The 22,678-nt window shown below is 51.0% G+C and overlaps 1 protein-coding gene across 1 annotated transcript in view; it reads right to left on the bottom strand.

Annotated features, from left to right (window-relative positions):
• The window catches only part of CMTR1 (cap methyltransferase 1), a 65,412-nt gene that overhangs the window by 2,671 nt on the left and 40,063 nt on the right, over nt 1-22,678 (bottom strand). Inside the window, exons 14-19 of the mRNA XM_073671687.1 lie at nt 14,807-14,986; nt 12,166-12,222; nt 1,370-1,427; nt 509-577; nt 292-423; nt 88-210 (exon numbers count right to left, since the gene is read on the bottom strand). Coding sequence (XP_073527788.1) covers nt 88-210; nt 292-423; nt 509-577; nt 1,370-1,427; nt 12,166-12,222; nt 14,807-14,986 — 619 coding nt within the window. The remainder of the gene's footprint in view (nt 1-87; nt 211-291; nt 424-508; nt 578-1,369; nt 1,428-12,165; nt 12,223-14,806; nt 14,987-22,678) is intronic.

Below are 22,678 nucleotides of genomic sequence, written 5' to 3'. Positions count from 1 at the left end.
ACAAGGAACTCTGGGTAATAATCACTATGGGGGGTCACACAGCTTTTATCTGATCTGGGGGGTCTCGGCGTTACATTTAGCACTCACCTCGCCCTTCAGCTCATTGACGACCTCCACGGACAGCAGGGTGTCTCGGGGCAGTTCCGTCTTCAGTTCCAGTTTAGTCCAGCGGTCGGCAGGACGCCCCCCCCAGGTGTAGATCTGAGATCTCTGAGCAGACAGTGACACAAGGGGTTAAATACAAGGCCTGGCATCATATGGAGAGCGTGCGTCACATTTAGGCAGTCTTACCCCTAATCCTAGCAGGAACCTCTGCTCGCTCCCGGACACCATGCACCTGTAGTCCAGCACGTGGCTCAGCTTCTCCAGGGTCTTGGTGGTCAGCGGGGTGGGCTTGTAACTGTAAACGTCAATGTCTCGGCTCTGGAAGCAGAGGGACGGATGGCGCGTTTCTTATACGAGGACCAATAAAGATGAAGTAAGAAGCAGAGGTGGAGCGCGGCCGTACCTGGATCAGCTGGAAGAACTTGGTCTTGGGGTCGGTATTAGTGGGGGCCACTCGAGCCTGGTCAGGAATCTGGAGGAAGAAAGACGACTGACTCGCTGCAAAACACGTCCCCTTCCAGGATTATTGCAGCTGCGGCGTGGCCCTTACATGGATCCACATAACCGCGCACACAGCAATGTCACAGCATGCTGCAGGCCATCTGCACTATCAGCGTAGCGCGGCGGCCATCGTGTCGGCAGCTACATCTGGTTAAGAAGAAGTTTTTCCGATTTGTTGGTGCACCTTCGCTCACGCCTGTTGCACCTTCGCTCACGCCTGCTGCACCTTCGCTCACGCCTGCTGCACCTTCGCTCACGCCTGCTGCACCTTCGCTCACGCCTGCTGCACCTTCGCTCACGCCTGCTGCACCTTCGCTCACGCCTGCTGCACCTTCGCTCACGCCTGCTGCACCTTCGCTCACGCCTGCTGCACCTTCGCTCACGCCTGTTGCACCTTCGCTCACGCCTGCTGCACCTTCGCTCACGCCTGCTGCACCTTCGCTCACGCCTGCAGCACCTTCGCTCACGCCTGCTGCACCTTCGCTCACGCCTGCTGCACCTTCGCTCACGCCTGCAGCACCTTCGCTCACGCCTGCTGCACCTTCGCTCACTCCTGCTGCACCTTCGCTCACTCCTGCTGCACCTTCACTCACTCCTGTTGCCCCTTCACTCACTCCTGCTGCACAGGCCCCGTCTCCAGTCACATCCAGAGCTGCATTCACAATTCATCTCGTGCTCATGATGCCGTAATGCGCCTCGAGGCTGCATGAACTGTGCGGATGTGCGCACTGACACATCGCGGAGACGCGGCTCGTCTACTCACCCCCCACAGCTTCAGACACTCTTTCCGCAGGTCCGCCTGGTGCGGCTCGCTCAGGGTCCTGCAAAAAAAAACACACACAAATACTCAGCGAACCAGAGCAGACGTCTTCATTATGATGGCCTAATAATCAATACACAAGTGTGAACACCGGCATAAAAACCAATCCATGTATTACCTGCAGACAGAGACTGGACCCTCCATCATTAACAACAATATCTCACCGTCCTATTATACTTTTTGGCCGTGACCCACTACCGACTGAATCACGTCCCATCACATTCAGTCTATATGTCCTGATAAGCGACATAACGGGTTCGTCAGACAACACTGGCCCTTTAAGCAGATATATGTCCTGATAAAGGACATAAAGGGGTCGTTCACAGACGACATCGGCCCTTTAAGCAGAAGCTACTAATAAAGGGAATTCTCCCCTTTCCTCTGTCCAGACACCGAACTGCACTTCAAGGCTTCAAACATCATCGTAACATTGAATTTGTCATTAAACCAGTAGTTCGGGCTCAGAAAACATGGCTGCCTTTTTCCAAACACACCACCAACCTTGTCTACAGGTTGTGTGCAGTATTGCAGCTCTGCACCATTCATTTAAAAAGAAATGAGCTGCAGTACCAGACCTAACCTGTAGACAAGTGTGGTGCTGTTGAAGAAAGGAGATCAGTTTTTCTAATCCTGGACTACATCTTTAAACAACTTTCTAAACAATTTCCTTATATTATGCAGTTGCCCAATCTGTGTAACTCGAATATACAGCCGGCTGTGCTTCTGTAGTCTGTGTAACTCTGCTACATAGCCGGCTGTGCTTCTGTAGTCTGTGTAACTCTGCTACATAGCCGGCTGTGCTTCTGTAGAGTCTGTGTAACTCTGCTACATAGCCGGCTGTGCTTCTGTAGAGTCTGTGTAACTCTGCTACATAGCCGGCTGTGCTTCTGTAGAGTCTGTGTAACTCTGCTACATAGCCGGCTGTGCTTCTGTAGAGTCTGTGTAACTCTGCTACATAGCCGGCTGTGCTTCTGTAGAGTCTGTGTAACTCTGCTACATAGCCGGCTGTGCTTCAGTAGAGTCTGTGTAACTCTGCTACATAGCCGGCTGTGCTTCAGTAGAGTCTGTGTAACTCTGCTACATAGCCGGCTGTGCTTCTGTAGAGTCTGTGTAACTCTGCTACATAGCCGGCTGTGCTTCTGTAGAGTCTGTGTAACTCTGCTACATAGCCGGCTGTGCTTCAGTAGAGTCTGTGTAACTCTGCTACATAGCCGGCTGTGCTTCAGTAGAGTCTGTGTAACTCTGCTACATAGCCGGCTGTGCTTCAGTAGAGTCTGTGTAACTCTGCTACATAGCCGGCTGTGCTTCAGTAGAGTCTGTGTAACTCTGCTACATAGCCGGCTGTGCTTCTGTAGAGTCTGTGTAACTCTGCTACATAGCCGGCTGTGCTTCTGTAGAGTCTGTGTAACTCTGCTACATAGCCGGCTGTGCTTCTGTAGAGTCTGTGTAACTCTGCTACATAGCTGGCTGTGCTTCTGTAGAGTCTGTGTAACTCTGCTACATAGCCGGCTGTGCTTCAGTAGAGTCTGTGTAACTCTGCTACATGGCCAGCTGTGCCTCAGTAGAGTCTGTGTAACTCTGCTACATAGCCGGCTGTGCTTCAGTAGAGTCTGTGTAACTGCTACATAGCCGGCTGTGCTTCAGTAGAGTCTGTGTAACTGCTACATAGCCGGCTGTGCTTCTGTAGAGTCTGTGTAACTCTGCTACATAGCCGGCTGTGCTTCTGTAGAGTCTGTGTAACTCTGCTACATAGCCGGCTGTGCTTCAGTAGAGTCTGTGTAACTTTGCTACATGGCCAGCTGTGCTTCAGTAGAGTCTGTGTAACTCTGCTACATAGCCGGCTGTGCTTCAGTAGAGTCTGTGTAACTCTGCTACATAGCCGGCTGTGCTTCAGTAGAGTCTGTGTAACTCTCCTACACAGCCAACTGTGTTGCTGTAGTCTCTGTAACTATAATACATAGTCAGCTACGCTGCTGTACAGTCTGTGTAACTCTCCTACTGAGTCAGCTGTGCTGCTGTAGAGTCTCTGTAACTCTCCTACACAGCCAGCTGTGCTGTACTCTGTGTAATTCTCCTACATAGCCATCTGTGCTGCTGTTGTCTGTGCAACTCACATACAGAGTCAGCTGTGCTGCTGTAGAGTCTGTGTAATTCTCCTACACAGTCAGCTGTGCTGCTGTACAGTCTGTGTAACTCTACTGCATAGCCGGCTGTGCTGCTGTAGAATCTGCGTAACTCCTGTAAGCAGCTGGCTGTTCTACTGTAGAGTGTGTGTTAACTCCTATATATAGCCGACTGTTTTAGTCGGTGTAACTCCAGTAAAACGCTTACTATGCTGATGTTACGTCTGTGTAAAGCGTGTACATTGCTGGACATGCTGCTGTAGCGTCTGTGGAACTCCTGTACCAAGCTCGCTGTGCTGCTATAAATTCACAGCTGACTATGCTGCTGTTTACAACACAGATCACACACCACACTGCTAGCCGTGTCTTCTGTCAGCATTAGAAATAGCATAAGGGAGACGATGGAAGGTTGTATACTACAAATCACAGTGTGGAGAGGGGCAGCCAAGGAGTAATCACACAGGCTATGTGTAAGTGTACAGGAAAAAAAGGTGGACCCACGGAAGGCGACAGGGGGACGGAGGGTGCATCCAGTCTTCTCATCCGCACAAGCGAGAACAGATCGTTCATGGTCTATAAGGGGAAATCGCTCTGGGAATGAAGCTGTGCTGATCATGGTCACAGACTTCATGTCCATCATGTATTACTAGGAGGGACACGGCCACATGAGAGAAGTCCAAAAATGGGAGCAGATTGTTAATGAAGGAATGAAGATGGCAGATGTCCTCAAGGTATCGTCCAATATATGTGAAGGTCACTTTCCTCACATATTACAGGCGTCCATTGTGTTTAAGAGTGAAGTATCAGGAATATATATGAGGTTAGGTTCACAAGAAAGAAACTAAAAAAAATAACTAGTCATGTGGACTGGAATCAGCAGACACCAAAAGCCTGCACCTACCGACACAGGCAGGATACAGGCTGCCGACAACAACAGCACCTACCGACACAGGCAGGATACAGGCTGCCGACAACAACAGCACCTACCGACACAGGCAGGATACAGGCTGCCGACAACAACAGCACCTACCGACACAGGCAGGATACAGGCTGCCGACAACAACAGCACCTACCGACACAGGCAGGATACAGGCTGCCGACAACACCAGCACCTACAGACACAGGCAGGATACAGGCTGCTGACACCGCCAGCACCTACAGACACAGGCAGGATACAGGCTGCCGACAACACCAGCACCTACAGACACAGGCAGGATACAGGCTGCCGACAACACCAGCACCTACAGACACAGGCAGGATACAGGCTGCTGACACCGCCAGCACCTACCGACACAGGCAGGATACAGGCTGCCGACAACACCAGCACCTACAGACACAGGCAGGATACAGGCTGCCGACAACACCAGCACCTACAGACACAGGCAGGATACAGGCTGCTGACACCGCCAGCACCTACCGACACAGGCAGGATACAGGCTGCCGACAACAACAGCACCTACCGACACAGGCAGGATACAGGCTGCCGACAACAACAGCACCTACCGACACAGGCAGGATACAGGCTGCCGACAACACCAGCACCTACCGACACAGGCAGGATACAGGCTGCCGACAACACCAGCACCTACAGACACAGGCAGGATACAGGCTGCTGACACCGCCAGCACCTACCGACACAGGCAGGATACAGGCTGCCGACAACACCAGCACCTACCGACACAGGCAGGATACAGGCTGCCGACAACACCAGCACCTACCGACACAGGCAGGATACAGGCTGCCGACAACACCAGCACCTACCGACACAGGCAGGATACAGGCTGCCGACAACACCAGCACCTACAGACACAGGCAGGATACAGACTGCCGACAACACCAGCACCTACAGACACAGGCAGGATACAGGCTGCCGACAACACCAGCACCTACAGACACAGGCAGGATACAGGCTGCTGACAACACCAGCACCTACAGACACAGGCAGGATACAGGCTGCTGACAACACCAGCACCTACAGACACAGGCAGGATACAGGCTGCTGACAAAGCCTGCACCTACAGACACAGGCAGGATACAGGCTGCTGACAACACCAGCACCTACAGACACAGGCAGGATACAGGCTGCTGACAAGCCTGCACCTACAGACACAGTCAGGATACAGGCTGCTGACAACGCCTGCACCTACCGACACAGGCAGGATACAGGCTGCCGACAACACCAGCACCTACCGACACAGGCAGGATACAGGCTGCCGACAACACCAGCACCTACAGACACAGGCAGGATACAGGCTGCTGACAACACCAGCACCTACAGACACAGGCAGGATACAGGCTGCCGACAACACCAGCACCTACAGACACAGGCAGGATACAGGCTGCTGACAACACCAGCACCTACAGACACAGGCAGGATACAGGCTGCTGACAACACCAGCACCTACAGACACAGGCAGGATACAGGCTGCTGACAACACCAGCACCTACAGACACAGGCAGGATACAGGCTGCTGACAAAGCCTGCACCTACAGACACAGGCAGGATACAGGCTGCTGACAACACCAGCACCTACAGACACAGGCAGGATACAGGCTGCTGACACCGCCAGCACCTACAGACACAGGCAGGATACAGGCTGCTGACAACACCAGCACCTAGACACAGGCAGGATACAGGCTGCTGACAACACCAGCACCTACAGACACAGGCAGGATACAGGCTGCTGACAACGCCTGCACCTACCGACACAGGCAGGATACAGGCTGCCGACAACACCAGCACCTACAGACACAGGCAGGATACAGGCTGCCGACACCGCCAGCACCTACAGACACAGGCAGGATACAGGCTGCCGACAACACCAGCACCTACAGACACAGGCAGGATACAGGCTGCTGACAACACCAGCACCTACAGACACAGGCAGGATACAGGCTGCTGACAACGCCTGCATCTACCGACACAGGCAGGATACAGGCTGCCGACAACACCAGCACCTACAGACACAGGCAGGATACAGGCTGCTGACAAAGCCTGCACCTACAGACACAGGCAGGATACAGGCTGCCGACAACACCAGCACCTACAGACACAGGCAGGATACAGGCTGCTGACACCGCCAGCACCTACAGACACAGGCAGGATACAGGCTGCTGACAACGCCTGCACCTACAGACACAGGCAGGATACAGGCTGCCCACACCGCCAGCACATACAGACACAGGCAGGATACAAGCTGCCCACAACGCCTGCACCTACAGACAGAGGCAGGATACAGGCTGCCGACAACACCAGCATCTACAGACACAGGCAGGATACAGGCTGCTGACAACACCAGCACCTACAGACACAGGCAGGATACAGGCTGCCGACAACACCAGCACCTACAGACACAGGCAGGATACAGGCTGCCGACAACACCAGCACCTACAGACACAGGCAGGATACAGGCTGCTGACAACGCCTGCACCTACAGACACAGGCAGGATACAGGCTGCTGACAACGCCTGCACCTACAGACACAGGCAGGATTCAGGCTGCTGACAACACCAGCACCTACAGACACAGGCAGGATACAGGCTGCTGACAACGCCTGCACCTACCGACACAGGCAGGATACAAGCTGCCGACAACACCAGCACCTACAGACACAGGCAGGATACAGGCTGCTGACACCGCCAGCACCTACAGACACAGGCAGGATACAGGCTGCCCACACCGCCAGCACCTACAGACACAGGTAGGATACAGGCTGCTGACAACACCAGCACCTACAGACACAGGCAGGATACAGGCTGCCGACAACACCAGCACCTACAGACACAGGCAGGATACAGGCTGCCGACAACACCAGCACCTACAGACACAGGCAGGATACAGGCTGCTGACAAAGCCTGCACCTACAGACACAGGCAGGATACAGGCTGCCGACAACACCAGCACCTATAGACACAGGCAGGATACAGGCTGCCGACAACACCAGCACCTACAGACACAGGCAGGATACAGGCTGCCGACAACACCAGCACCTACAGACACAGGCAGGATACAGGCTGCCGACAACACCAGCACCTACAGACACAGGCAGGATACAGGCTGCTGACAACGCCTGCACCTACAGACACATGCAGGATACAGGCTGCTGACAACGCCTGCACCTACAGACACAGGCAGGATACAGGCTGCTGACAACACCAGCACCTACAGACACAGGCAGGATACAGGCTGCTGACAACGCCTGCACCTACCGACACAGGCAGGATACAGGCTGCCGACAACACCAGCACCTACAGACACAGGCAGGATACAGGCTGCTGACACCGCCAGCACCTACAGACACAGGCAGGATACAGGCTGCTGACAACACCAGCACCTACAGACACAGGCAGGATACAGGCTGCTGACACCGCCAGCACCTACAGACACAGGCAGGATACAGGCTGCTGACAACACCAGCACCTACAGACACAGGCAGGATACAGGATGCTGACAACGCCTGCATCTACCGACACAGGCAGGATACAGGCTGCCGACACCGCCAGCACATACAGACACAGGCAGGATACAAGCTGCCCACAACGCCAGCACCTACAGACACAGGCAGGATACAGGCTGCTGACAACGCCAGAACCTACAGACACAGGCAGGATACAGGCTGCTGACAACACCAGCATCTACAGACACAGGCAGGATACAGGCTGCCGACAACACCAGCACCTACAGACACAGGCAGGATACAGGCTGCCGACAACACCAGCACCTACAGACACAGGCAGGATACAGGCTGCTGACAACACCAGCACCTACAGACACAGGCAGGATACAGGCTGCCGACAACACCAGCACCTACAGACACAGGCAGGATACAGGCTGCCGACAACACCAGCACCTACAGACACAGGCAGGATACAGGCTGCTGACAACGCCTGCACCTACAGACACAGGCAGGATACAGGCTGCCGACAACACCAGCACCTACAGACACAGGCAGGATACAGGCTGCTGACAACGCCTGCACCTACAGACACAGGCAGGATACAGGCTGCCGACAACACCAGCACCTACAGACACAGGCAGGATACAGGCTGCCGACAACACCAGCACCTACAGACACAGGCAGGATACAGGCTGCCGACAACACCAGCACCTACAGACACAGGCAGGATACAGGCTGCTAACACCACCAGCACCTACAGACACAGGCAGGATACAGGCTGCTGACAACGCCTGCACCTAGACACAGGCAGGATACAGGCTGCTGACAACACCAGCATCTACAGACACAGGCAGGATACAGGCTGCTGACAACGCCAGCACCTACAGACACAAGCAGGATACAGGCTGCCGACAACACCAGCACCTACAGACACAGGCAGGATACAGGCTGCCGACAACACCAGCACCTACAGACACAGGCAGGATACAGGCTGCCGACAACACCAGCACCTAAAGACACAGGCAGGATACAGGCTGCTGACATCGTCTGCACCTACCGACACAGGCAGGATACAGGCTGCCGACAACACCAGCACCTATAGACACAGGCAGGATACAGGCTGCCGACAACACCAGCACCTACAGACACAGGCAGGATACAGGCTGCCGACAACACCAGCACCTACAGACACAGGCAGGATACAGGCTGCCGACAACACCAGCACCTACAGACACAGGCAGGATACAGGCTGCTGACAACGCCTGCACCTACAGACACATGCAGGATACAGGCTGCTGACAACGCCTGCACCTACAGACACAGGCAGGATACAGGCTGCTGACAACACCAGCACCTACAGACACAGGCAGGATACAGGCTGCTGACAACGCCTGCACCTACCGACACAGGCAGGATACAGGCTGCCGACAACACCAGCACCTACAGACACAGGCAGGATACAGGCTGCTGACACCGCCAGCACCTACAGACACAGGCAGGATACAGGCTGCTGACAACACCAGCACCTACAGACACAGGCAGGATACAGGCTGCTGACACCGCCAGCACCTACAGACACAGGCAGGATACAGGCTGCTGACAACACCAGCACCTACAGACACAGGCAGGATACAGGATGCTGACAACGCCTGCATCTACCGACACAGGCAGGATACAGGCTGCCGACACCGCCAGCACATACAGACACAGGCAGGATACAAGCTGCCCACAACGCCAGCACCTACAGACACAGGCAGGATACAGGCTGCTGACAACGCCAGAACCTACAGACACAGGCAGGATACAGGCTGCTGACAACACCAGCATCTACAGACACAGGCAGGATACAGGCTGCCGACAACACCAGCACCTACAGACACAGGCAGGATACAGGCTGCCGACAACACCAGCACCTACAGACACAGGCAGGATACAGGCTGCTGACAACACCAGCACCTACAGACACAGGCAGGATACAGGCTGCCGACAACACCAGCACCTACAGACACAGGCAGGATACAGGCTGCCGACAACACCAGCACCTACAGACACAGGCAGGATACAGGCTGCTGACAACGCCTGCACCTACAGACACAGGCAGGATACAGGCTGCCGACAACACCAGCACCTACAGACACAGGCAGGATACAGGCTGCTGACAACGCCTGCACCTACAGACACAGGCAGGATACAGGCTGCCGACAACACCAGCACCTACAGACACAGGCAGGATACAGGCTGCCGACAACACCAGCACCTACAGACACAGGCAGGATACAGGCTGCCGACAACACCAGCACCTACAGACACAGGCAGGATACAGGCTGCTAACACCACCAGCACCTACAGACACAGGCAGGATACAGGCTGCTGACAACGCCTGCACCTAGACACAGGCAGGATACAGGCTGCTGACAACACCAGCATCTACAGACACAGGCAGGATACAGGCTGCTGACAACGCCAGCACCTACAGACACAAGCAGGATACAGGCTGCCGACAACACCAGCACCTACAGACACAGGCAGGATACAGGCTGCCGACAACACCAGCACCTACAGACACAGGCAGGATACAGGCTGCCGACAACACCAGCACCTAAAGACACAGGCAGGATACAGGCTGCTGACATCGTCTGCACCTACCGACACAGGCAGGATACAGGCTGCCGACAACACCAGCACCTACAGACACAGGCAGGATACAGGCTGCCGACAACGCCAGCACCTACAGACACAGGCAGGATACAGGCTGCCGACAACGCCAGCACCTACAGACACAGGCAGGATACAGGCTGCCGACAACACCAGCACCTACAGACACAGGCAGGATACAGGCTGCCAACAACGCCTGCACCTACAGACACAGGCAGGATACAGGCTGCCGACAACACCAGCACCTACAGACACAGGCAGGATACAGGCTGCTGACAACACCAGCACCTACAGACACAGGCAGGATACAGGCTGCAGACAACACTTGCACCTACAGACACAGGCAGGATACAGGCTGCAGACAACACCAGCACCTACAGACACAGGCAGGATACAGGCTGCCGACAACACCAGCACCTACAGACACAGGCAGGATACAGGCTGCCGACAACACCAGCACCTACAGACACAGGCAGGATACAGGCTGCTGACACCGCCTGCACCTACAGACACAGGCAGGATACAGGCTGCCGACAACACCAGCACCTACAGACACAGGCAGGATACAGGCTGCCGACAACACCAGCACCTACAGACACAGGCAGGATACAGGCTGCCGACAACACCAGCACCTACAGACACAGGCAGGATACAGGCTGCCGACAACACCAGCACCTACAGACACAGTCAGGATACAGGCTGCTGACAACACCAGCACCTACAGACACAGGCAGGATACAGGCTGCCGACAACACCAGCACCTACTGACACGGGTAGGATACAGGCTGCCGACATCGCCTGCACCTACTGACACGGGCAGGATACAGGCTGCCGACATCGCCTGCACCTACAGACACAGGCAGGATACAGGCTGCTGACAACACCAGCACCTACAGACACAGGCAGGATACAGGCTGCCGACAACACCAGCACCTACTGACACGGGTAGGATACAGGCTGCCGACATCGCCTGCACCTACTGACACGGGCAGGATACAGGCTGCCGACAACACCTGCACCTACAGACACAGGCAGGATACAGGCTGCCGACAACACCAGCACCTACAGACACAGGCAGGATACAGGCTGCCGACAACACCTGCACCTACAGACACAGGCAGGATACAAGCTGCCCACAACGCCTGCACCTACAGACACAGGCAGGATACAGGCTGCTGACAACGCCTGCACCTACAGACACAGGCAGGATACAGGCTGCCGACAACGCCTGCACCTACAGACACAGGCAGGATACAAGCTGCCCACAACGCCTGCACCTACAGACACAGGCAGGATACAGGCTGCCGACAACGCCTGCACCTACAGACACAGGCAGGATACAGGCTGCCGACAACGCCTGCACCTACAGACACAGGCAGGATACAGGCTGCCGACAACTCCTGCACCTACAGACACAGGCAGGATACAGGCTGCCGACAACACCTGCATTCTGCTAGCGGCTTCTAATTATCACCGGATCCACCGGAGCCTCAGGCCTATGCACAGCACATATCAGGGAGGGCGCAGGCATAAACTTCTGCTTCTCTTTCACAGTTTTACTTACGAGTCTTGGACGAAGGCGTGGATTTTAGCCAAAGCTTTTATCTGAACCTCACAATACCTGCAGGGGAGACAGAAGGAGAAAGTTACTAGATACCAGACACATAATTGACCAACCCTGCTCACACTGCTGAGGGTTGGTTACACTGTATCAAGCAATCATTAACACAAGTTCTCCAGTCCTGAACTCTATTATTAAGTTTTAGGCAGCAGGGAATGAAAAAAAAAAAAGCTTTTTTGAATCCCTGTGTTTCCCCCCAGTAAAGTAACAACACTTATACTTACCTCCGCTGTTTCAGCGGTGTTCACACTGGCTATCCCGGGCCTCGCGTCACATATCAATGCGACCAATCAGCGCTGGCCTTACCGTCTCCTCCTTCAGACAAATCAAGACTTCAGGAGAGAGCCAGCGGCAGCTCCGACTTCCCCACTCCTTACAGGTGTCAACTAAGTCCGTAGGGGAGGAGAGTGAAGCCAGCGCTGATTGTTATGTCACGCGATCTCTGCGGCAAATGTCAAGCAAGCCCCTGGAGAGCCAGCGCCGGCAGCGGAAGGGAGTATAAGTGTTGTTATTTTACTGGGAGGAAACAGGGATTGAGAAAGGCTTGTCTGACTAGTGGATCGTTCCCTTCAGACTCTGTTCACATGTAAATTTGCACATATCTCTTGTCTTTTCCAGTTTAGAAACAGAGTTCATGTGCAAAAGTGAACGGTTGCCGTGAAAGGAGAGGGTCTCCACTGATTGTTTTGGGGGTCCGTCTAGGTTCCGTTTTATAGTTGTTTTTTTAGAACTAAGCGTCCTACTTGTTTTTAACATTAGCAACAAATCAAAAATAAAGAATAAATGGCGGTGCAGCCACCAAATCAGGACAACCTATACATACATTTCACAACTACAGATAATTCTAAAATTAACATCTTTATTGTATAAAAGCAAAGAAACCAATAAAAGGCAAATAAAATCCAACAGGTGGGATAACATCAATGTGACTAAATCCAACAGGTGGGATAACATCAATGTGACTAAATCCAACAGGTGGGATAACATCAATGGGACCAAATCCAACAGGTGGGATAACATCAACGGGACCAAATCCAACAGGTGGGATAACATCAACGGGACCAAATCCAACAGGTGGGATAACATCAATGTGACTAAATCCAACAGGTGGGATAACATCAATGTGACTAAATCCAACAGGTGGGATAACATCAATGGGACCAAATCCAACAGGTGGGATAACATCAACGGGACCAAATCCAACAGGTGGGATAACATCAATGTGACTAAATCCAACAGGTGGGATAACATCAATGGGACCAAATCCAACAGGTGGGATAACATCAATGTGACTAAATCCAACAGGTGGGATAACATCAATGGGACTAAATCCAACAGGTGGGATAACATCAATGGGACCAAATCCAACAGGTGGGATAACATCAATGGGACCAAATCCAACAGGTGGGATAACATCAATGGGACCAAATCCAACAGGTGGGATAACATCAACGGGACCAAATCCAACAGGTGGGATAACATCAACGGGACCAAATCCAACAGGTGGGATAACATCAATGGGACCAAATCCAACAGGTGGGATAACATCAATGGGACACAGGTATGTTATTTGGTACATTTAGTGATATACTCTAGGTTTTTACATGCTGAGCTATTTATTTACTTAGTATCTACTTTTCTGGTAGTCTTTACTTTCACTATGATATATTATTTCATTTAAAAATACCATCTACTACCTCTTATGTATTGTTGATATACTTGTGTCCCATTGATGTTATCCCACCTGTTGGATTTGGTCCCATTGATGTTATCCCACCTGTTGGATTTGGTCCCATTGATGTTATCCCACCTGTTGGATTTGGTCCCATTGATGTTATCCCACCTGTTGGATTTGGTCCCATTGATGTTATCCCACCTGTTGCATTTGGTCCCATTGATGTTATCCCACCTGTTGCATTTGGTCCCATTGATGTTATCCCACCTGTTGCATTTGGTCCCATTGATGTTATCCCACCTGTTGCATTTGGTCCCATTGATGTTATCCCACCTGTTGCATTTGGTCCCATTGATGTTATCCCACCTGTTGGATTTGGTCCCATTGATGTTATCCCACCTGTTGCATTTGGTCCCATTGATGTTATCCCACCTGTTGCATTTGGTCCCATTGATGTTATCCCACCTGTTGCATTTGGTCCCATTGATGTTATCCCACCTGTTGCATTTGGTCCCATTGATGTTATCCCACCTGTTGCATTTGGTCACATTGATGTTATCCCACCTGTTGGATTTTGTTTCCCTTTTATTGGTTTCTTGCTTTTATACAATAAAGATGTTAATTTTGGAATTATCTGTAGTTGTGCAATTCATGTATAGTTGTTTTGTTTTTAACATTGCAGCTAATGGTCATCCCCCCGTACAGGTTCATTACGGGGTTTTGTTCCACAGAACAAGCCATAAACCTCTGTTAAGACTGGTATATATAGAGGGGGGCTGCTCAGCGCCATTATTTATGTAACTCCCCCCAGAAGTCAGTGCAGCGCGCTGAGCCTGCGCCGCCGCCAGCCGTTCATCAGCAGCACTGGGGTCTGACAGTGCGGAGCATCTGGGACAACGAAGTCCTCACCTCTCATTAGAGCGCACCATGTAATCATAGAACTGCCGGTCCCCTCGCAGCACCACCAGGGGCACCACCAGATTCACGTCCTGCTCCGTGTTACGCAGATGGTTCAGGCGGAGGTTGACGGTGAATAGGTAGTTACGTACGTCCTCTGAGCCCACCTTGAGACCCCGGCATACCACGTATCTACGGAGAGAGACAAAGACCACAGGCGTAGGCAGATGGCACTACTGTACTCAGCAGGAAGGTCAAAGCTCAAATACAGGGAACCTGCAACTAGAAGAAGCGTAGCGAGCGACCGACACAGCACCGGCTGCAAAATATCTCTACAATACGGAATATCACAGGAAGAGGGCGCCGACCCACACACAACAGGGAGAGGGCGCCAGACCCACACACAACAGGGAGAGGGCGCCAGACCCACACACAACAGGGAGAGGGCGCCAGACCCGCACACAACAGGGAGAGGGCGCCAGACCCGCACACAACAGGGAGAGGGCGCCAGACCCGCACACAACAGGGAGAGGGCGCCAGACCCACACACTACAGGGAGAGGGCGCCAGACCCACACACTACAGGGAGAGGGCGCCAGACCCACACACAACAGGGAGAGGGCGCCAGACCCACACACTACAGGGAGAGGGCGCCAGACCCACACACAACAGGGAGAGGGCGCCAGACCCACACACAACAGGGAGAGGGCGCCAGACCCACACACAACAGGGAGAGGGCGCCAGACCCACACACAACAGGGAGAGGGCGCCAGACCCACACACAACAGGGAGAGGGCGCCAGACCCACACACAACAGGGAGAGGGCGCCAGACCCACACACAACAGGGAGAGGGCGCCAGACCCGCACACAACAGGGAGAGGGCGCCAGACCCGCACACAACAGGGAGAGGGCGCCAGACCCGCACACAACAGGGAGAGGGCGCCAGACCCGCACACAACAGGGAGAGGGCGCCAGACCCGCACACAACAGGGAGAGGGCGCCAGACCCGCACACAACAGGGAGAGGGCGCCAGACCCGCACACAACAGGGAGAGGGCGTCAGACCCGCACACAACAGGGAGAGGGCGCCAGACCCGCACACAACAGGGAGAGGGCGCCAGACCCGCACACAACAGGGAGAGGGCGCCAGACCCGCACACAACAGGGAGAGGGCGCCAGACCCGCACACAACAGGGAGAGGGCGCCAGACCCGCACACAACAGGGAGAGGGCGCCAGACCCGCACACAACAGGGAGAGGGCGCCAGACCCGCACACAACAGGGAGAGGGCGCCAGACCCACACACAACAGGGAGAGGGCGCCAGACCCACACACAACAGGGAGAGGGCGCCAGACCCACACACAACAGGGAGAGGGCGCCAGACCCACACACAACAGGGAGAGGGCGCCAGACCCACACACAACAGGGAGAGGGCGCCAGACCCACACACAACAGGGAGAGGGCGCCAGACCCACACACAACAGGGAGAGGGCGCCAGACCCACACACAACAGGGAGAGGGCGCCAGACCCACACACAACGGAGAGGGCGCCAGACCCACACACAACAGGGAGAGGGCGCCAGACCCACACACAACAGGGAGAGGGCGCCAGACCCACACACAACAGGGAGAGGGCGCCAGACCCACACACAACAGGGAGAGGGCGCCAGACCCACACACAACAGGGAGAGGGCGCCAGACCCACACACAACAGGGAGAGGGCGCCAGACCCGCACACAACAGGGAGAGGGCGCCAGACCCACACACTACAGGCAGAGCCCAAAACTGTAATATAACCGACAGTATCCAAATGTATCCTGCGGCCAGGAGAAGAAACAGCGTCAAGACCCATCCCCCAACCTACATCACTATGTCCACAGGTGACCCAAATATGCCTCCTACACCAGGAGAACAGCGAGCGCAGCTCTGGAGTATAATACAGGATGTAACTCAGGATCAGTAATGTAATGTATGTACACAGTGACTGCACCAGCAGAATAGTGAGTGCAGCTCTGGAGTATAAAACAGGAGGTAACTCAGGATCAGTAATGTAATGTATGTACACAGTGACTGCACCAGCCGAATAGTGAGTGCAGCTCTGGAGTATAATACAGGATGTAACTCAGGATCAGTAATGTAATGTATGTACACAGTGACTGCACCAGCAGAATAGTGAGTGCAGCTCTGGAGTATAATACAGGATATAACTCAGGATCAGTAATGTAATGTGTGTACACAGTGACTGCACCAGCAGAATAGAGAGTGCAGATCTGGAGTATAATACAGGATGTAACTCAGGATCAGTAATGTATGTACACAGTGACAGCACCAGCAGAATAGTGAGTGCAGCTCTGGAGTATAATACAGGAGGTAACTCAGGATTAGTAATGTAATGTATGTACACAGTGACTCCACCAGCAGAATAGTGAGTGCAGCTCTGGGGTATAATACAGGATGTAACTCAGGATCAGTAATGTAATGTATGTACACAGTGACAGCACCAGCAGAATAGTGAGTGCAGCTCTGGAGTATAATACAGGAGGTAACTCAGGATTAGTAATGTAATGTATGTACACAGTGACTCCACCAGCAGAATAGTGAGTGCAGCTCTGGAGTATAATACAGGATGTAACTCAGGATCAGTAATGTAATGTATATACACAGTGACTGCACCAGTAGAATAGTGAGTGCAGCTCTGGAGTATAATACAGGAGGTAACTCAGGATCAGTAATGTAATGTATGTACACAGTGACTGCACCAGCAGAATAGTGAGTGCAGCTCTGGAGTATAAAACAGGAGGTAACTCAGGATCAGTAATGTAATGTATGTACACAGTGACTGCACCAGCAGAATAGTGAGTGCAGCTCTGGAGTATAATACAGGATGTAACTCAGGATCAGTAATGTAATGTATGTACATAGTGACTGCACCAGCAGAATAGTGAGTGCAGCTCTGGGGTATAATACAGGATGTAACTCAGGATCAGTAATGTAATGTATGTACACAGTGACTGCACCAGCAGAATAGTGAGTGCAGCTCTGGAGTATAATACAGGATGTAACTCAGGATCAGTAATGTATGTACACAGTGACTGCACCAGCAGAATAGTGAGTGCAGCTCTGGAGTATAATACAGGATGTAACTCAGGATCAGTATTGTAATGTATGTACACAGTGACTGCACCAGCAGAATAGTGAGTGCAGCTCTGGAGTATAATACAGGAGGTAACTAAGGATCAGTAATGTAATGTATGTACACAGTGACTGCACCAGCAGAATAGTGAGTGCAGCTCTGGAGTATAATACAGGATGTAACTCAGGATCAGTAATGTATGTACACAGTGACTGCACCAGCAGAATAGTGAGTGCAGCTCTGGAGTATAATACAGGATGTAACTCAGGATCAGTAATGTAATGTATGTACATAGTGACTGCACCAGCAGAATAGTGAGTGCAGCTCTGGGGTATAATAAGGATGTAACTCAGGATCAGTAATGTAATGTATGTACACAGTGACTGCACCAGCAGAATAGTGAGTGCAGCTCTGGAGTATAATACAGGATGTAACTCAGGATCAGTAATGTATGTACACAGTGACTGCACCAGCAGAATAGTGAGTGCAGCTCTGGAGTATAATACAGGATGTAACTCAGGATCAGTAATGTAATGTATGTACACAGTGACTGCACCAGCACAATAGTGAGTGCAGCTCTGGAGTATAATACAGGAGGTAACTCAGGATCAGTAATGTAATGTATGTACACAGTGACTGCACCAGCAGAATAGTGAGTGCAGCTCTGGAGTATAAAACAGGAGGTAACTCAGGATCAGTAATGTAATGTATGTACACAGTGACTGCACCAGCAGAATAGTGAGTGCAGCTCTGGAGTATAATACAGGATGTAACTCAGGATCAGTAATGTAATGTATGTACATAGTGACTGCACCAGCAGAATAGTGAGTGCAGCTCTGGGGTATAATACAGGATGTAACTCAGGATCAGTAATGTAATGTATGTACACAGTGACTGCACCAGCAGAATAGTGAGTGCAGCTCTGGAGTATAATACAGGATGTAACTCAGGATCAGTAATGTAATGTATGTACATAGTGACTGCACCAGCAGAATAGTGAGTGCAGCTCTGGGGTATAATACAGGATGTAACTCAGGATCAGTAATGTATGTACACAGTGACTGCACCAGCAGAATAGTGAGTGCAGCTCTGGAGTATAATACAGGATGTAACTCAGGATCAGTAATGTATGTACACAGTGACTGCACCAGCAGAATAGTGAGTGCAGCTCTGGAGTATAATACAGGATGTAACTCAGGATCAGTAATGTAATGTATGTACACAGTGACTGCACCAGCAGAATAGTGAGTGCAGCTCTGGAGTATAATACAGGATGTAACTCAGGATCAGTAATGTATGTACACAGTGACTGCACCAGCAGAATAGTGAGTGCAGCTCTGGAGTATAATACAAGATGTAACTCAGGATCAGTAATGTAATGTATGTACACAGTGACTGCACCAGCACAATAGTGAGTGCAGCTCTGGAGTATAATACAGGATGTAACTCAGGATCAGTAATGTAATGTATGTACACAGTGACTGCACCAGCAGAATAGTGAGTGCAGCTCTGGAGTATAATACAGGATGTAACTCATGATCAGTAATGTAATGTATGTACACAGTGACTACACCAGTAGAATAGTGAGTGCAGCTCTGGAGTATAATACAGGATGTAACTCAGGATTAGTAATGTATGTACACAGTGACTGCACCAGCAGAATAGTGAGTGCAGCTCTGGAGTATAATACAGGATGTAACTCAGGATCAGTAATGTAATGTATGTACACAGTGACTGCACCAGTAGAATAGTGAGTGCAGCTCTGGAGTATAATACAGGATGTAACTCATGATCAGTAATGTAATGTATGTACACAGTGACTACACCAGTAGAATAGTGAGTGCAGCTCTGGAGTATAATACAGGATGTAACTCAGGATTAGTAATGTATGTACACAGTGACTGCACCAGCAGAATAGTGAGTGCAGCTCTGGAGTATAATACAGGATGTAACTCAGGATCAGTAATGTAATGTATGTACACAGTGACTGCACCAGCAGAATAGTGAGTGCAGCTCTGGAATATAATACAGGATGTAACTCAGGATCAGTAATGTAATGTATGTACACAGTGACTGCACCAGCAGAATAGTGAGTGCAGCTCTGGAGTATAATACAGGATGTAACTCAGGATCAGTAATGTAATGTATGTACACAGTGACTGCACCAGCAGAATAGTGAGTGCAGCTCTGGAGTATAATACAGGATGTAACTCAGGATCAGTAATGTATGTACACAGTGACTGCACCAGCAGAATAGTGAGTGCAGCTCTGGAGTATAATACAGGATGTAACTCAGGATCAGTAATGTAATGTATGTACACAGTGACTGCACCAGCACAATAGTGAGTGCAGCTCTGGAGTATAATACAGGATGTAACTCAGGATCAGTAATGTAATGTATGTACACAGTGACTGCACCAGCAGAATGGTGAGTGCAGCTCTGGAGTATAATACAGGATGTAACTCAGGATCAGTAATGTAATGTATGTACACAGTGACTGCACCAGTAGAATAGTGAGTGAAGCTCTGGAGTATAATACAGGATGTAACTCATGATCAGTAATGTAATGTATGTACACAGTGACTACACCAGTAGAATAGTGAGTGCAGCTCTGGAGTATAATACAGGATGTAACTCAGGATTAGTAATGTATGTACACAGTGACTGCACCAGCAGAATAGTGAGTGCAGCTCTGGAGTATAATACAGGATGTAACTCAGGATCAGTAATGTATGTACACAGTGACTGCACCAGCAGAATAGTGAGTGCAGCTCTGGAGTATAATACAGGATGTAACTCCGTATCAGTAATGTATGTACACAGTGACTGCACCAGCAGAATAGTGAGTGTAGCTCTGGGGTATAATACAGGATGTAACTCAGGATCAGTAATGTATGTACACAGTGACTGCACCAGCAGAATAGTGAGTGCAGCTCTGGAGTATAATACAGGATGTAACTCAGTATCAGTAATGTATGTACACAGTGACTGCACCAGCAGAATAGTGAGTGCAGCTCTGGAGTATAATACAGGATGTAACTCAGGATCAGTAATGTAATGTATGTACACAGTGACTGCACCAGTAGAATAGTGAGTGCAGCTCTGGAGTATAATACAGGATGTAACTCAGGATTAGTAATGTATGTACACAGTGACTGCACCAGCAGAATAGTGAGTGCAGCTCTGGAGTATAATACAGGATGTAACTTAGGATCAGTAATGTATGTACACAGTGACTGCACCAGCAGAATAGTGAGTGCAGCTCTGGAGTATAATACAGGATGTAACTCAGGATCAGTAATGTTATGTATGTACACAGTGACTGCACCAGCAGAATAGTGAGTGCAGCTCTGGAGTATAATACAGGATGTAACTCAGGATTAGTAATGTATGTACACAGTGACTGCACCAGCAGAATAGTGAGTGCAGCTCTGGAGTATAATACAGGATGTAACTCAGGATCAGTAATGTAATGTATGTACACAGTGACTGCACCAGCAGAATAGTGAGTGCAGCTCTGGAGTAAAATACAGGATGTAACTCAGGAACAGTAATGTAATATATGTACACAGTGACTGCACCAGCAGAATAGTGAGTGCAGATCTGGAGTATAATACAGGATGTAACTCAGGATCAGTAATGTAATGTATGTACACAGTGACTGCACCAGCAGAATAGTGAGTGCAGCTCTGGAGTATAATACAGGATGTAACTCAGGATCAGTAATGTAATGTATGTACACAGTGACTGCACCAGCAGAATAGTGAGTGCAGCTCTGGAGTATAATACAGGATGTAACTCAGGATCAGTAATGTAATGTGTGTACACAGTGACTGCACCAGCAGAATAGTGAGTGCAGCTCTGGAGTATAATACAGGAGGGAACTCAGGATCAGTAATGTAATGTATGTACACAGTGACTGCACCAGCAGAATAGTGAGTGCAGCTCTGGAGGATAACACAGGATGTAACTCAGGATCAGTAATGTAATGTATGTACACAGTGACTGCACCAGCAGAATAGTGAGTGCAGCTCTGGGGTATAATACAGGATGTAACTCAGGATCAGTAAGGTAATGTATGTACACAGTGACTGCACCAGCAGAATAGTGAGTGCAGCTCTGGAGTATAATACAGGCTGTAACGCAGGATCAGTAATGTAATGTAAGTACACGGTGACTGCACCAGCAGAATAGTGAGTGCAGCTCTGGAGTATAATACAGGAGGTAACTCAGGATCAGTAATGTAATGTATGTACACAGTGACTGCACCAGCAGAATAGTGAGTGCAGCTCTGGAGTATAATACAGGATGTAACTCAGGATCAGTAATGTAATGTATGTACACAGTGACTGCACCAGCAGAATAGTGAGTGCAGCTCTGGAGTATAATACAGGATGTAACTCAGGATCAGTAATGTATGTACACAGTGACTGCACCAGCAGAATAGTGAGTGCAGCTCTGGAGTATAATACAGGATGTAACTCAGGATCAGTAATGTAATGTATGTACACAGTGACTGCACCAGCAGAATAGTGAGTGCAGCTCTGGAGTATAATACAGGATGTAACTCAGGATCAGTAATGTAATGTATGTACATAGTGACTGCACCAGCAGAATAGTGAGTGCAGCTCTGGGGTATAATACAGGATGTAACTCAGGATCAGTAATGTAATGTATGTACACAGTGACTGCACCAGCAGAATAGTGAGTGCAGCTCTGGAGTATAATACAGGATGTAACTCAGGATCAGT

The sequence above is a fragment of the Phyllobates terribilis genome, unplaced genomic scaffold (assembly GCF_046119375.1).
Source record: "Phyllobates terribilis strain yellow unplaced genomic scaffold, ASM4611937v1 Scaffold_3__8_contigs__length_932513732, whole genome shotgun sequence".
Taxonomy (NCBI): Eukaryota; Metazoa; Chordata; class Amphibia; order Anura; family Dendrobatidae; genus Phyllobates; species Phyllobates terribilis.
The sequence above is the reverse complement of the archived record's forward strand: the minus strand, read 5'-3'. Positions and strand labels throughout refer to the sequence as shown.